We start from the raw sequence: 17,145 nt of genomic DNA on the forward strand, positions 1-17,145 counted from the left end.
GAGTGCCCAGGGCACGTACGGCAAACGAGGCAGTACTCACATCGATTCAAGCTCTATCCAGATGACATATAAAGTAACTCTTACACTTCCTTATTACGGATGGTTTGTGTGATAAGGAGCATTTAATGTTGACGCTGTGTTTTTTCCCTGCTGTGCAATTGCTCTGTCCCTTCCTCGCAGGCTCTGCTATCAGTTCCCACATTGCTACAATGACCATTGTTTCGACCTTGGCACTTTTTTTTCGCGACAAGGAAGCACTGCAGATTTTCGATTGCACTTTTGAATTTTAGCTTGCAATTCTGATTTTGCTTGTCAAATTATTATTTGTTTGGAGAATTGTTAGTTCCATTGTCCTATTTACTTGCAAAATACTTGCTCAATTCTATCCATAAAACTTTTTGATCGGTACTACAATCACTGCTATTCGGTGTATTAGATGAATTTCCCGATATCTTTCTATAATTAATTCTACTGATATTTACGGTAAATTCAACGTGCCCATTTATCACGGTAATTACAGTAAACCCCGAACAGTTGAATCGACCCGACTTTGTTGTGAAAGTATGAATGTAGGAAACAGCCTGCACGATAATTTCTGGGAAGCTCCGGGTTCGTGAAATCGTTCCAAATCTGCCTTTTGTAAATCGGAGTGAAGTGCGTTCCGAGAATGAATGCCTCGGGAAAAGGAAAGACGACATTCCCGAAATCTTGCTTTTGAAAGGTTTGACTTGCAATCCCTCCTCCCGGGGAAAACATGAACGAGTGAATGTTATCAGTGGCGATCGCGAAAAAAAGGGGGGAGTGGGACCCGGAAGCAGATGCGGGACTAAGCTTGTTTTGAGCCGTGCCTATGGGATTGGAGTCAGGAATGGAAGATGAATGTGTTAGAGATGGGGGAGACCTGCTTACGTCCAGCGAGGATGAGGACACGGCCGAGGTCGGCCGGGCCACGGACCGCCCGCCCCATGGAGTGGAAAGCCCTGATGCCGTTGCAGCCGGCCAGCGGCATGAGGAGGAGCACTCCGCCCGGTTCGGGACCTGCCCTCCACCCGCTGACCAGCGCAACAATAAGGAGTGCCCCGCCGGGCTCGAGTCTCGCCCGCCGTCCGCTGGGCAACACCACCGCCGGCGTTCCTCCAGGTCCTGCCCGGCGCCCGGAGACCTCCAGGACAATGAGACCGGACCTCCACCGGCCGCCCAGCAAACACGCCCGCAGCCGGGGTCGGAGCTTTGGCAGCACGTCTACTGCACTGTCTATTGCGTGGAGAATGAGAACCACAAGAACTCGGAGCTGGGAGGCGAAGGTGAACAGACTAATTACCCTCCTGACTCGGGCCGATCCACACCGACCGCCCTCAGCCGCCGGACGGACCGGGACACTGCACATTCCCCGACACCAGAAGGACCTTCCATTTCGGAACCCTTTAACATCTCCCGGCAGATCGACATTAATTCGCTGGGAAACCTTTACGTCGGGGAGTATAAACAGTTAGTTATTTTGACCTGTCGAGTTTGTCTGGATGAGAAACCTATCCGACCACTTCCTTGTTGCAAGAAGGCTGTATGCGAAGAGTGTTTGAAGAGATACCTCAGCAATCAGGTAATTCTCATCCGTCATACTTGATAGGAATAGGAACTACAGGCGTTCACTTTAGAGCAGAGAACCCCGCAGAATCTGATACTGAAATCCTAGCTACTAACTGAGGTACTACACCACCAACAGTCCGGTGCCATGGTTGTCTTTTTCCCCCCAACAAACTTGTTTGTTAACACAGCTAAAACTTCATCCTTTGGCTTTCGGATGCACTTGTGACTGCTAATATATCTTAATTCCCCCAAGCACTGTCAAGGAAGATTATGGCACACGCGGTCCTTCAACCCAACCTAAACCCACCCGTCCAACATTTGGTTGACAATCCAGTAGCTCAAGTCCAGGCATTCCTTGCCGGGTCTTCCCGCCTTGACCACCCCGCCAGGCAGCGAGTTTCAGACTGCTGCCTGCCACTTTGAATGGAATCACCGCCAATCCTACAAATAACTTAAAATTCAGGTTTAGATTAGTTTAGTGTCATACCAGGACGCAATGAAATACATCAATATATAGAGCAGCCAGTCCAAAACAACATAAAATCTCTGTGAATATCGAACATTTCTCCTTTTGGTTGAAAAAAAAACCCTCCCCTCTTCTTCTACTCCCCATTCTGGCCTATTACCTCTTCTCACCTGCCTATCACCTCCCCCTGGGTCTCCTTGCTTCCTGCTCATAACAGAGGTCGACCTTCACTAATCCAGCACCATTGGGACCTGAGGAGTTCTGGATTAGTGAAAATGCCAAATTACAGAAGGATCACATTAAGCATAATCAGTGCCGGATTATCAAAGGAACTGGATTACAAGTAGTCAGATTAGTGAAGGTCGACTGTACTCCAAGTGAGGCCTCACGAAGCCTCAACATAACATCCTTGCTTGGCTAATGAAAGAAAGCCCTTTTCACTGCCTTATCTACCTGTAAATATTAATGGCATTATACTCTAAGGTCTCTCATTTCCTGAATATATCTCAATAATCCCCTTTTGCCTTGTTTCCACATATCTCTAGATCAGAATCAGGTTTAACATCACTGGCATATGTCACGAAATTTGCTATTTTGTGGTAGCAGCTCTTTGCAATACACGATGATAGAAGCTGTAAATCATAGTAAGAAGTGCATATATATTAAAAAAGTTAAATAAGTAATGGAAAAATAGAAAGAGGAAGTAGTGAGGTGGTGTTCATGGGTTCAATGCCCATTCTGAAATCTGATGGCAGAGGGGAAGAAGCTGCTCCTGAATTGTTGAGTGTGTGCCTTCAGGCTCCTGTACCTCCTCCCTGATGGTAGCAATGGAAAGAGGGCCTATCCTGGGTGATGGCTGTCCTTGGTGATGGGCGCTGCCTTTTTGAGGCATTGCTCCTTGTGAAGATAACCTGCCCACCTATATAAATGTAAATTGCTGCCTCTTTGCCCAGCCTGACCATAATAACTAATGTCAAAAGCTTTCCACTCAGTCCCGCAACTACATGCCATTTAATTACTTTAAAATGTATCAAATACAAATGTTGCTTCCTATGTAAGTCCAAAAGCAAACTACTACAGAGACCAAGAAATTGAAGTAAAAGCAGTAAATTCTAAAGTATTCAGAGAGTAGTGCCTACATTTTTTTGTTCCTACTTCCTATTTTGTTTACGTACATTTGGGGGTGTTGCAAAATCATTTTGGTGCCATTGTAACTATTGAAACCAGCAAATTGTTTTTTTGTTTATCAGATTAAGTTGAATTGAGGGAAGTTTGTTCAAAATACATAATTGATTGATGAGGTCAGTCTACAACCTCAGTGCATTTGGTTTGACAATGGCAGTATAATTGTGGTATTCTCTTTTATATTTCTTACAATGAACTATAGAATTTTACATTGCAGTAATTTAAAAGTATGTATAATATTTTTAAATCAATGGTTTTGTGACTTTGCTTAAATAAATATGTATGTTGATTAACAACATGAATGATTCTGCAGATGCTGGAAATCCAAAGCAACACACACAAAATGCTGGAGGAACTCAGCAGATCAGGCAGCATCTATAGTCCTGAAGGCCCAAAACGTCGACTGTTTATACCTCTCCATGGATGCTGCCTGACCTGAGGAATGTTGATTACACTGTTGAATTAATACAGAAATATAAGCACGAGCATTTTTTCCTGGAAAAACTGATTGCTCTAAGATTTAGAAGGAATGTATTTCAGAAGAAAGATAAGGAATTTATTTAAATTATTGGGTGGCGGGTGGAGATGTGTCTCTACCAAAGGAAGCACTCCTTCCCTCAGCAAGCATGCAGGTCACTCTTGGGCAAGGTGTAGTATCTGCTTAGCTCCTGATCAGGGTCATGTGAAGCCATGGGAGAAGGTGGTGGCTGGTCGTATGAGCAGCTGGTGCATATCACGAGCACTGGTTCTGTGACCATTGACCCCGGGCAGACAATCTCTGAAGAGTATTGATCATGGCTGGGGTCACCCGTCTTGTAAAGACATTGCCCAGAAGAAGGCGATGGCAAACTACTTCTGTAGAATTTGCCACGGACAATCATGGTCATGGGAAGACCACGATCACTCACGTCATATGATATGGCACATGATGATGATGATTTAAATATGTATATATTAAAAAAGGAGGAAAAGATCAAGTTTTCCAACTAACAGAAAGTTAGTTCCAAACACTCGCATTCACAAAGGCAAATCCTGGACCACACATTGTCTGTCAGGTACCACATCCGATGTGGACTTTGGTGACCATGGTTTTCCATATGGATCTATCCTTTGGTTTTTAGATGACTTCCATTTCCACACATTAATTAAATTCTAATTAAACAAATATGTGAATTACAAACTAAATCAAGAATGAAACTAGGTAACTAGGACAGCACGGTAGTTCAGCGATTAGTACAACGCTATCCCTTGACATTCAGTGGCATCACCATCACTGAATCCCCTACTATCAATATCCTGGGGGTTACCATCGACAGCAGACTGAACTGGTCTAGCCCTATAAACACCATGGCAACCAGAGCAGGTCAAAGGCTAAGAACCCTGCGGCAAGTAACTCACCTCCTGACTCCCCAAAGCTTGCCCACCATGTACAAGGCTCAGGTCAGGAGTGTAATGGAATACTCACCACTCACCTGGATGAGTGCAGCTCCATCAACACTCAAGAAGCTTGACACCATCCAGTACAAGGCAGCCCACTTGACTGGTACCCCTTCCACAAGCATCCAATCCCTCCACCATCGACGAACAGTTGCAGCAGTGTGTACTATCTACAAGATGCACTGCAACATCACACCATAGTCCCTAAGGCAGCACCTTCCAGACCCACGACCACTACCACCTGGAAGGATGAGAGCAGCAGATACCTGGGAGCACCACCACATGGAAAATCCCCTCCAGGTCACTCACCATCCTGACTTGGAAACATATTGCCGTTCCTTCATTGTAGCTGGGTCAAAATCATGGGATTCCCTCCCTAACAGCACTGTGGATGTACCTACACCTCGGGGACTGCAGCCCATCACCACCTACACAAGGGCAACTAGGGATGAGCAATAAGTGCTGCCTTGTTTGGCAACACCCACATCCCATAAATGAATAAAAAAAAGAAAAATTACACTCGGTGTCGGAGTTCGAAGTTCAATTCCAGCGCCACCTGTAAAGAGTTTGAACATTCTCCCTTTGACTACTTGAGTTTCCTCTGGGTGCTCTGGTTTCCTTGCAGTCCAAAGGTGTTGTAAATTGTCCTGTGATTAGGCTAGGGTTTAATAGGTGAGTTGCTGGGTGTTGCGACTCGTTGGGCCGGAAGGGTCTGTTCCTCAAATAAATAAAAATAATCATTCCCAGTGTGTGTCTATTGCGGCTTTGGTCAGTCATGTCATCACAACAAGTGTGTAGCTATAATGTATTAAGATACTGGAAACTAGACACCAGTTTGTGAGTGGGTGATGTAAATTGATAGCTGGGAAAGTAAGTCAATCAGCCTATTCATAATTACAGAAGTTTACATTTGATTTCTGTAGATGTTATCCTTTTTCACAATCCTCATCTTTTAGTGTTCTTTTCAATTCATGATTAATTTGACTTCCAGACTAATAGTCTTAAAGGTAAAGGTCAGAAAACATCAGCCTGCATTAAACAAATGTCATTTGCTATGGATCACTGAAGTGATTATCTGATTGCAATCACATGGAAACGTTACAGCACCAAAGAAAGTGATTTGATCCATTAAATCCATTGATGCCAGTTCTATGCAATCACTTCCAATTCCCCTTGTGTTTTTGTGAACCTGCAAGTTTATTTTTTTCTAGATTCTCTATCCTTTTTTTAGATCAATCTAATACTGACCCTCCATTAGCTTTAATTTTATTAACCAGACTTTTGATGTGACAAATTGTTAAATATCTTTAATAAACACGGGTCAACTCCATTTTCTAAACTCCTTTCATCCAAAAAAAAAGTTAAAATATGACCTAGTACCATTCCTTGCTGAATTAACCCTTAGATCTTGGAAGACAAGATGTATTGTGTTCGACTGCAGGCTGCTGCAACATTCATGGACTCGGGCTTAGACTTTTTTTTGTGTGACTGTATTTTACTGCTATCTTATATGTGCTTTGTGCTGTGTATGACTGTTGGCACTGTGTTTTGCACCCTGGCCCCAGAGTAACACTTTTTTTTGTGCCTATATTCATAGGTATTCATGCATGGTTGAATGACAATTAAACTTGAATTTGAACTAATTAATTTAAACCTCTTTGTGCATGCCATTTTTCCACAATCTATAGAGAAGATTGGATTACTATGCCAACACTTTGTGCTATCTGCATTCGCACTCTCCCATGGCAAGCAGACTGACAAACCATTCAGATTATGCAATTTATACAGTCGAAACACAGCGAGCCTTTCCAGTATATCAATCAATCCAGTTTTCACCCCACCTTTTGCTCTCCCTTCTCCCCTTCAGATTATATGTTGTCTGTAGCCTCTTACAAAAAAACTACTCGTAGTTCCTCCTCTTGTGCCACATTGGGGCCACCCTCAAGATGGAGGAGCAACACCTTGTGTTCCGTCTGGGTTAGCCTCCAACGTGATGGCATGAATTCAATTTCTCTTTCCAGTTAAAAAAAAATCCTCTCCCCTCCCCTCCTCTTCTCCCCATTCTAGCCTCATACAAACCTCTTCTCACCTGCCTATCACATCTCCCTGCTTCCCCTCCTGCTTCCCTTTCACTGTGGTCCACTCTCCTCTCTTATCAGATTCCTTCCTCTCCAGCACTTTACCTTTCCTACCAACCTGGCTTCACCTATCACCCTCTAGCTATCCGTCTTCCACTCCCCCCCCCCCACCCACTTTTTTATTCTGGCATCTTCCCCTTCCTTCCCAGTCTTGAGGAAGTGTCTCTGCCTGAAACATCGACTGTTTGTTCATTTCTGTGGATGTTGCCTGACCTGCTGAGTTCCCCCAGCATTTTGTTTATAATGGTTTGCTTAATTTGCCAATCGATTTGTGGCATTGGTTGTACCTTGCAGGAGTAGTGATGTGTCTGATGCATGTTTTTGCCCCTGAGAAGTACGTAGGTAGGCAGGGATTGTGGTTTATCTGGGATTGAGGTCACCATTTTAGAGCATCCGTTTCCTTTGCCAATTAAAGTCCGTGCTGCTGCTCCTTAGGTTAATGGTGCATTCAAACCTTGGTGCCTGCAATCACTAAGAGGTGGCTCTCGAAGTATGGGAAGTGGTTCACATTTTCCAAGGTCTCTCTGTGCTTACAGATGCGCAGCTATACAAGCATAATGAATATAATACAACTTGATTGCTGAGTCCTGAAATGGATTATGTAAATTGAACGGTTTCCCGTTTGTTCTGTAAGAAAGTGGAGGTGAGGTGCAACTTAATCGGGGGTGAAAAGCTAAAAAGAAATGTCAGGGCAGTGACATGGTCTTGTTTGAAACCAATCTGCACTGAGAATGAGTTTGTTATGGACCCATTGGTCTGGTTAAATGACCAAACAGCTGTGTATTTTTGTGTTTTTAGGACGTTTATCCCATCTCTTTCTGGTGCCTCTCCTCTTTATCTGCATCCTATTTCCTCTCCTATCAGATTCCTTCTTCAGTCCTTTTCCTTTTCCATCTATCACCTCCCAGATTATTTTCTGTCTTTAGGGCTTCAGTGCTGAGGTTGCCAAGAACTCCAGTATTGAGTCCCTAATTGCAGTCCGTCATTGGTGCTTTGATCACATGGTCACCAACAGACTTCCAAACCAGACATTCACATCTGAGTTCCGTCACCAAGGTAACTATCAGGTAGAGTGAGGAAGGGATTTGCAGAAGTTAATCCTGACTGGCAGTGGTATGGGGATTCTCATGGGATTGCCTGACCCATGACTATGCAAAGCGGTGAAGCAGCTGTTGGGATTGCACAGAAAATCTCGAGTCCCTGCATCGGAAGCACACAGAAGGCAGAAGGAGCACATCACCTCCCAAACTACCTGGCTGCCATCACACCAAGTCCCTTCTGTCTAATTTATGGCAAAACCTCAGTTTCCCATATTGGTATCATCATTTAACGTGCAATCCACAGAGTCCGAGACATCCTTGTCCTTGGTGAAAACCAAAGAGAAAGGAAAGACTAATACAAAGAGCTGATTAAGCCTTACATAAACATAAGAAATTCTATTTCTTCTCCCTCCTCCTTTTGAACTTTTCCATTCCCAATTCCGGCTCCCCCCTCACCCCTTCTCCTCACCTGCCTATCATCTCTATCTGATACCTCACCTCCTTCACTTTATGCCATGGTTCAATCTCCTCTCCTATCAGATTCCTCCTTCTTCAGCCTTTTCCTTTTCCACCTATCACCTCCCAGCTTCTTAATTCATCAGCCCATCCCCCACCCACCTACCTTCCCCTTAACTTGGCTTCATCGTACACCTTCCAGCTTGTACTTCTTCCCCTCCCCCCACTTCCTTATTTGGTTTCTTCCCCCTTCCTTTCCAGTCCTGATGAAGGGTCTAGGCCCGAAATGTCAGCTCTTTATTCCTTTCCACAGGTGCTGCCTGACTTGCTGAATTCCTCCAGAATTTGATGTGGGTTACTCATTAAGCCTTTCCCTTTGTCCCACCTGGATTCTTATGACCCTGTTATGAGTTATGTGCTAGTAAAAGATTTTCCAATTTCTTTATACACACTGTGGCCATTTTATTAGGAACCTCCTGTACCTAATAAAGTGGCCACTTGAGTGTATGTTAATGGTCTTCTGCAGCTGTAGCACATCCTCTTCAAGGCTCAACGTGTTGTTCATTAATAACTCAAATAACCACACCACTTGTAACACCTGGATATTTAAGTTGCAACATTCTCTGGCAACTCTGGACACTCGTGTGTGAATATCTCAGGGTATCAGCAGTTTCTGAGATACTCAAACCACCCCATCTGGCACCAGCAATCATTTCACATTCAGAGTCACTTAGATCACCTCTCTTCCCCATTCTGATATTTGGCCTGAAAGGCAGATGAACCTCATGACCATGTATACATGCTTTTATGGATTGAGTTGCTGCCACATGATTAGATATTTGCATTAATGAACAGTTGTACCTCATCTAAAGTGGCCACTGAGTATAAGCTGCTAAGACTGGTTGTGGACAAAATGGTGCAAATTTCACTTGACCTGTAGACCTGGAGGTTATGGCACTTTTTAACTACAGCATTTGCGTTTCTACAGAGCAGTTCAAAGTACATTTTGTTATCAAAGTATGTATGCAGTACATGAACCCTGAGATTCGTCTTCTCCAAAGATGGCCACATAACAAAGAAAACCATGGAACCCGTTGGTAGTAAAACATCAACCCCCCCCCCACATGCAAAAAAACCAATGCGTAAATGGCAACAAGAACATCAACACCACCCCCACTCACAGAGAAAAAATAAAATTACACGTAACTTAAAAATAGTTTGACTATAAAATTCGAAGTGTTATTTACATATCTGCCTCAAAACCATGATGAACTGATATATACTGCAATTTTCTAAATTTTAGGAAGCATTTGTGTCTCTCTTTTGTGTTTATCCTTTAAATATAATTGCACAAGTAATGTTCTTCATTGGTATCTTGTTATTGCTAAGAAAAACATTACATCTTTCCATTCTGTACCATATAATTTGTTGCAGTGATATGTCAAGTACATAATGTCAGGTAACATACTGACCAGAACACGTTACCAGAGGCAATCTGTCTCACTTCTCATGTCTGTCTGAATGAGCTTGCTTCTTTAAATTTTTAGGGATTGCCTCCTCAGTGTTTCGTTTTTAAGTGAGTAACCATTCCTAATATGGGAGTAATTTTCACATTAATAATAACTGCCAAAAAGCAAAGTAAAATTGTTTGCCCTTCAATACAAATCTGAGAGGTTTTCTAATGAGGAATGATTGAACATGCTGGGAAAAATAAGTTTAATTTGACCTAACACAGTGTATTAGGTCACATTAAGCTTCCATCTGCCAAAAGCAGAAGTTCCCGGTGGCCAAACATTTTAATTCTGATTCCCATTCCCGTTCCAACATGTTGGTCCACAGCTTCCTCTTGTTCCAAGATGAGGCCACCCTCAGGGTGGAGGAGCAGCACCTTATATTCCGCCTGGCTAGCCTCCAACCTGATGGCATGAATATCAATTTCTCCTTTTGGTAAAAGTAATTTTCCTCCCGTTCCCCTCTTCCTATGTTCCCCACTCCGGCCTCTTACCTGTTCTCACCTGTCTATCACCTCATCCTTCCCTTTCTCTTATGGTCCACTCTCCACCCCTATCAGATTACGGCTTTTCCAGCCCTATATCTTTCCCACCAATACCTATCACCTTCTAACTATCGTTCTTCCCCTCCCTCCACCTCTTTATCCTGGCATCTTCCCCTTTCCTTTCCGGTTCTGAAGAAAGGTCTCGGTCCAAGTGTCAACTATTTCCACAGATGCTACCTGACCCACTGAGTTCCTCCAGCATTTTGTGTGTGTGTTACAGTGTACAAAGAAGTGAACAAGTTTGAAATAACAAAAATGGGAGGCATGTTTCAAACAAGGGAGGAGGGGAGGGGGAGGGAGGAAACGTCAACTCAGACCATGAGAGGCCTGCGTCGGGCATTTTCATGCCTTACAAGGTGCAGATTGGAAGTCTGTGTGGGGCTCCACTCCTCGCACAGACACTAGAACAATGTGTGGTTAAGTGCTTTGCTCAAGGACACAAACACGCTGCCATAGCTGAGGCTTGAACTAGCGACCCTCAGATCACTAGACGAACGCCCTAACCACTTGGCCACGTGCTAACACAAGGATCAAACAAGGATCACATAGAAAGAATTTATTCAAGGTTATCCTTTATAAAAAAAATAAAGAAACATTGATTTATTCCCAGATTTCTAATAATACCTAGCTCACAACCACAAGAAGTTGTATAGGAAAATGATATCATTGTAATAGAGAAGGTCGATTGTCAGGAATAAAGAAATAGAAGAATATATCACGAGAATTGATTATGTTGCGTTCATGTGAGTATAAAGGTCACTCAAGTCAGTTGCATCAAACGATTGGAAATTTTATGTAATTCACATTGATTTGCACAGAATTCAGAGACAAATCTTCATTAAAATGACATATCTAGAGCAGAGAGTTATGGTATTAGTGGTGAATTGCAATGAGATAACCTGATTGTTTTAGATTTTAACTTTATAGCCGCAAATTAGCAATTTGTTTGCTTTTACCATAATTCAGTGACTGATTCACTTGTCACATACTTGCAAATGTCTAGGTCTTGCACGTGACTCCCATTTCCAAACCATCAATGCTTGGTGCTTTAAACTTAATTAGTTTTGAGAGTTGCAGCTACATTTAGATTTGCATGTATTTGAAGCTCATTTTGTTAACATCAAGCAACACACATCAAAGATGCTGGTGAACACAGCAGGCCAGGCAGCATCTCTAGGAAGAGGTACAGTCGACATTTCAGGCCGAGACCCTTCATCAGGACTAACTGAGGGAAGAGCTAGTAAGAGATTTTAAAGTGGGAGAGGGAGGGGGAGATCCAAAATGATAGGAGAAGACAGGAGGGGGAGGGATGGAGCCAAGAGCTGGACAGGTGATTGGCAAAAGGGATATGAGAGGATCGTGGGACAGGAGGCCCAGGGAGAAGGAAAAGGGAGAGGGGGGGAAAACCCAGAGGATGGGCAAGGGGTATAGTCAGAGGGACAGAGGGAGAAAAAGGAGAGAGAAAGAATGTGTGTATATAAATAACGGATGGGGTACGAGGGGGAGGTGGGGCATTAGCGGAAGTTAGAGAAGTCAGTGTTCATGCCATCAGGTTGGAGGCTACCTAGACGGAATATAAGGTGTTGTTCCTCCAACCTGAGTGTGGCTTCATCTTGACAGTAGAGGAGGCCGTGGATAGACATATCAGAATGGGAATGGGATGTGGAATTAAAATGTGTGGCCACTGGGAAATCCTGCTTTCTCTGGCGGACAGAGCATAGGTGTTCAGCAAAATGATCTCCCAGTCTGCGTTGGGTCTCGCCAATATATAAAAGGCCACATCGGGAGCACCAGACTCAGTATCTCACCCCAGCCGACTCACAGGTGAAGTGTCGCCTCACCTGGAAGGACTGTCTGGGACCCTAAATGGTGGTAAGGGAGGAAGTGTAAGGGCTAAAGATGCTGCCTGGCCTGCTGCATTCACCAGCAACTTTGATGTGTGTTGCTTGAATTTCCAGCATCTGCAGAATTCCTCGTGTTTACGTCGTTAACATCAAGTTGTTCACTCCGCTCTTCACTGTGTTGGGGCTGAGGCTTTGGCCCTGCTCCGGCTCTTCTGGCCTTTGTGTCTGAGGACTCAATTTCATTCTAAATATTATTTGCTTACTTTTATTTGTAAGCACGATTCGTTTTTTTCCCCCTCTCTCTGCACATTGGATGTTTGTCAGTCTTTTCTATGGGTTCTTCTGGGTTTCTTTGTTTTGTGGCTGCCTATAAGGAGATGAATCTGAAGGTTGTATAATGTATACATTCTTTGTACTTTGAACCACCAAAACAAAGGTCTGGAACTTGATGAGAGTGAATTATTATTTATATAATATTACAGAATAGTGCATTGAAATTAGAAATTACTTTTTTTTGTTTTCTAACATTAGTGTGCAGGGGTGGGGAAAATTATTGTCTTTTTATGTAACAGAGTATAGATGGATAGATCTCTCACTTATTTGCCTCTCTGATTTTTTTTTTGGAGGAGGACTATGCTTACAGTTTAGATTTCAGAGCAATGATCCAGCAGTACACCATGCACTTCTAGTCGCATTCAAAATATGTATGACCTCAAGATCTCACTACCAAATGCCAGCTAATAAGTTATTAGCTGATGTAAATTACTAAGTAGATTTTATAAGGTCTGTTGCAACAGAACTTTGAATTTTTAACAAGGCTGAACACTTATCAGAGCTCTTTGAGGTGGTCATAAAGTATTCCAAGATCCTTGACATCTGCTCTTAAATTGCATTTAAAATTCAATAATAAATGGTTCTAAAAGCCGAACAACTTGATAGCAGTTCGCTTTTGTCGTTGCTGGTTAGTCAGCAGTGAGTTCTGTGATCTAACTCGTATTCTTCTGATGTTTTACTGCAGATGGTGTTAACTTGTACAAAGTTTTGCTCACTGGTTTTTAATAACAGGGGATTTATCTAATCCTAGGGAACAAGCTGAAAGAACGGTCAGTGAATGAAAAATATATTTTTAAAAACTGCAGATGCCGTTACGAAATAAAAACAGACTTCCAGAAAGGCAGTAGGTCAAGCCACATATGTGGAAAGAGAAGCAGTCAGCAATATGGGTCTGTGATCCTTCATCAATTTATTATGAAAGAAGTCAGTTTTATTTAAAGAAACATGTAGACAGTCCAGCCGGTGGTGTAATAGCATCCCCACCAAACTTCTAGGTAAGTGGTCCTGGGTTCGAACCTGACAGGATCCCTGCACACTTCCCATCTGTGCTGAGTTAAGCATGGAGCTAGAAACTCAGCCTCATATAAAAAAAAATAGACAACATGCTAAAGAGGTTTGCCACCCAATGTGCCATAAGCCACAGAAAGGAACAATGAAGACTGTCCAACACATTCAATTTGACTTTGAAATACAATAGATACAGCATCAAATGCTCTTTTAGGGAGTTTTGCACTGAAGATAAAATGGTAAAATATCTGTTCCTCTGCTATAAATATCAATTTGCACTAACATGGTATATGGTATCTTGAATTGTACATAATTGCTGCAGGATATCCCAGAGGTATAATCAAAGATCTGTGGCTGCCATGCAGAGAGGGGAAACATTCAGAGGGTTTCGTTACAGACAGATTTCAGAAGGTTGTAAAGGAGGAGCATAATTGATGAGGAATAAGAGATTGTAGTACCTGCATTCCGGCCAGATAAATGGAAAGGTAAAGCAACAGTGTACACAAATGCTAAATTAATCCATAATCATGGCAGCAAATCTTTGTCAGTTGCAATTTGAGGTGCCTGTTGTTTTTGTGTATGTTGGAAAAATCTTATACATATATTTCATCTATGAAAGAGCACACTTAGAAAGCTCATGTTCCTGTATGCACCAATCATGCTAAAGGAGATATGGTTGAGAGCTCAAGTCAATGCTGACTCTTGTCTGATGCACAAGTACATATATGCACTGGTGCAATAAAAAAAATGTATTTGCAGCAGCATCACAGGAACATAGCATCAGACAAGAAAAGCATAAATTAACAACGATTTTCTTAACAAGAAAGAACACATTTAGACCAAAAAAAAGCAGAGTCCATTGTAGTGCAAAGTGGCACAGCATAATCGTTTGCAACACACACAAAATGCTGAATGAACTCAGCAGGCCTGGCAGCATCTATGAAAAAGAATGAACAGTCGATGTTTCTGGCTGAGTCAGAGTGATGAAGGATCTTGGCCTGAAACATCGACTGTTTACTCTTTTCTATAGACGCTGCCTGACCTGCCGAGTTCCTCCAGCATTTTGTGTATGTTGCTTGGATTTCCAGTATCTGCAGATCTTCACAGCATAACCACCTGTCCAATTCCAGTTTTACGTCAACAGTGCAACATATTTAAACAATGATTACTTAAAAAAACACATTGCTTTGAAATTCTTAGGGCTACATTGACTTTTCCTAAAGCTGTGGGTTCCAGCTGTACTAAAGAAAAACGGGTCTGGGGTGTTCCTAACCAGAGATCTGTCTACCACAATTAAAATACATATATTGACTACGTGTGGAATTGGCAGCACATCTCCCCATCTCTCACCAAGCAGCAAACAGATCAATGAAATAGATTGTAGGTTGTTGTCTGTTTATACTTGTGAATCAAGTAGTTGGGGAATGTCTGACGGGTTCCCCTTAGTGTTTGTAGTACTTGGTAGAACAGGGCCCCATGTGTGAATGTTATCAAACACGTTCATAGACAATGAGTCTAACTTAGCTTCTCATGTTGTTGGTGTGCCAACAGAAGTGACACAGCAGAGATAACCAGTTCTTAGTAATTTAGTGAACCATAGGGCAAACTGTATTTCTTAATCAAAGCTTTTAAATACTTCTTAATCAAACGTGTTAAATCATCTGAGACAAAACAAGGAGGTGGAAGGGGTAGGAGGACATATTGGGTGAATTTGCTGTCAAGTCAGGTATGTTAAAAGGAGTAGAGATAGATTGTTTTTATTTCCCTCTCTCCCTTCGCACGAAGGCACAAAAAATTAACATGTAAGATTACAGTATTTCTAAAATCTTATGTGATAAGGCATAGGCTAAAATTATAAGGTCGATTATTTCTGGGACAGAGAGACTAAGTGACAATCATTAAATATTACCACTTCATCATTAAAGTTATATACGCTAATAATTACAGAGTATGGCGTTTTCACAGCTCACTGGGTGATTAATCTGGGAGTATGGTAACCATGAAATTTCTATAGTTAAGGACACAATGATATTTTGCAAACTTGAATGAAAAAGAGTGCAAATTGGCTAGCAACATGGTGAATCAAAGGAGTTTAATTCACATACATCTTCTGTCAGTATTTCAATCATTAACGATATTGGAGAGAACTAAACAGACAGGGCTAATTTAAATTTGCCACTTGCTGATTGATAATTTAATCATTATCCAACAGCGTAGCACAATTGTACAATAATTATTCAGAAAATTTTAATAAGTGTTTGATGTCAAGAATCCAACAGAATCTTTCAAGTGTGCTGTATTGCTTAATACAGCAGTAATAAATGATGCAAATGGAGGCAGCACCTCTGATTAATGGTTAGGGTTGGGAAGGTGGGTATGAGGGGGCGAGGTTGACCAAGCTCTCTGGATTCTACAAGTATGTGAAGAGCAAGGGGATAAGATCCAAGAGAACAAGATGAATCAAGTGTGACAGTGGAAAAGTGCATGGACCCGGAGGAGATAGCAGATGTAATTAATGAGTACTTTGCTTCAGTATTCCCTATGGAAAAGGATCTTGGCGATTGCAGGGATGACTTACAGCGGACTGAACAGCTTAAGCATGTAGATATTAAGAAAGAGGATGTGCTGGAGCTTTTGGAAAGCATCAAGTTGGATGAGTCACTGGGACCGGACGATATGTACCCAGGCTAATGTGGGAGGCGAGGGAGGTGAGACTCTGGCATCATCAATGGGGATGGGAGAGGTTCCAGAGGATTGGAGAGTTGCAGATGTTGTTCAAGAGAGGGAGTAGAGATAGCCCAGGAAATTATAGACCAGTGAGTCTTACTTCAGTGGTTGTTAAGTTGATGGAGAAGATCCTGAGAGGCAGGATTTATGAACATTTGGAGAGGCATAATATGATTAGGAATAGTCAGCATGGGTGTGTGAAAGGCAGGTCATACCTTACGAGCCTGATTGAACTTTTTGAGGACGTGACTAAACACATTGATGAAGGTAGAGCAGTAGATGTAGTGTATATGGATTTCAAGAGGCATTTGACAAGGTACCCCATGAAGGCTTATTGAGAAAGTAAGGAGGCATGGGATCCAAGGGGATATTGCTTTGTGAATCCAGAACTGGCTTGCCCACAGAAGGCAAAAAGTGGTTGTAGAAGGGTCATATTCTGCATGGAGGTCGGTCACCGGTTGTATGCCTCAGGGATCTGTTCTGCGACCCCTACTCTTCATGATTTTTTTTAAATGACCTGGATGAGGAAATGAAGGGATGGGTTAGTAAACTTGCTGCTGACGCAAAGGCTGGAGGTGTTGTGGATAGTGTGGAGGGCTGTCAGAGTTTACAGCGGGACATTGATAGAATGCAAAACTGGGCTGAGAAATGGCAGATGGAGTTCAACCCAGATAAGTGTGAGGTGGTTCATTTTGGTAGGTCAAATATGATGGCAGAATATAGCATTAATGGCAAGACTCTTGGCTGTGTGGAGGATCAGAGGGATCTTGGGGTCTGAGTCCATAGGATACTCAAAGCTGCTGCGCAGGTTGACTCTGTGGTTATGAAAGCATACAGTGCATTGGCCTTCATCAATCGTGGGATTGAG

At 42.6% G+C, this 17,145-nt stretch overlaps 1 protein-coding gene across 1 annotated transcript in view; it reads left to right on the forward strand.

Moving 5' to 3' along the window:
- Positions 1–221: 221 nt before the first annotated feature.
- The window catches only part of rnf217 (ring finger protein 217), a 116,605-nt gene continuing 99,681 nt past the window's right edge, over positions 222–17,145 (forward strand). Inside the window, exon 1 of the mRNA XM_063034243.1 lies at positions 222–1,600. Coding sequence (XP_062890313.1) covers positions 851–1,600 — 750 coding nt within the window. The 5' untranslated portion in view covers positions 222–850. The remainder of the gene's footprint in view (positions 1,601–17,145) is intronic.

The sequence above is a fragment of the Mobula hypostoma genome, chromosome 2 (assembly GCF_963921235.1).
Source record: "Mobula hypostoma chromosome 2, sMobHyp1.1, whole genome shotgun sequence".
NCBI classification, from domain to species: domain Eukaryota; kingdom Metazoa; phylum Chordata; class Chondrichthyes; order Myliobatiformes; family Myliobatidae; genus Mobula; species Mobula hypostoma.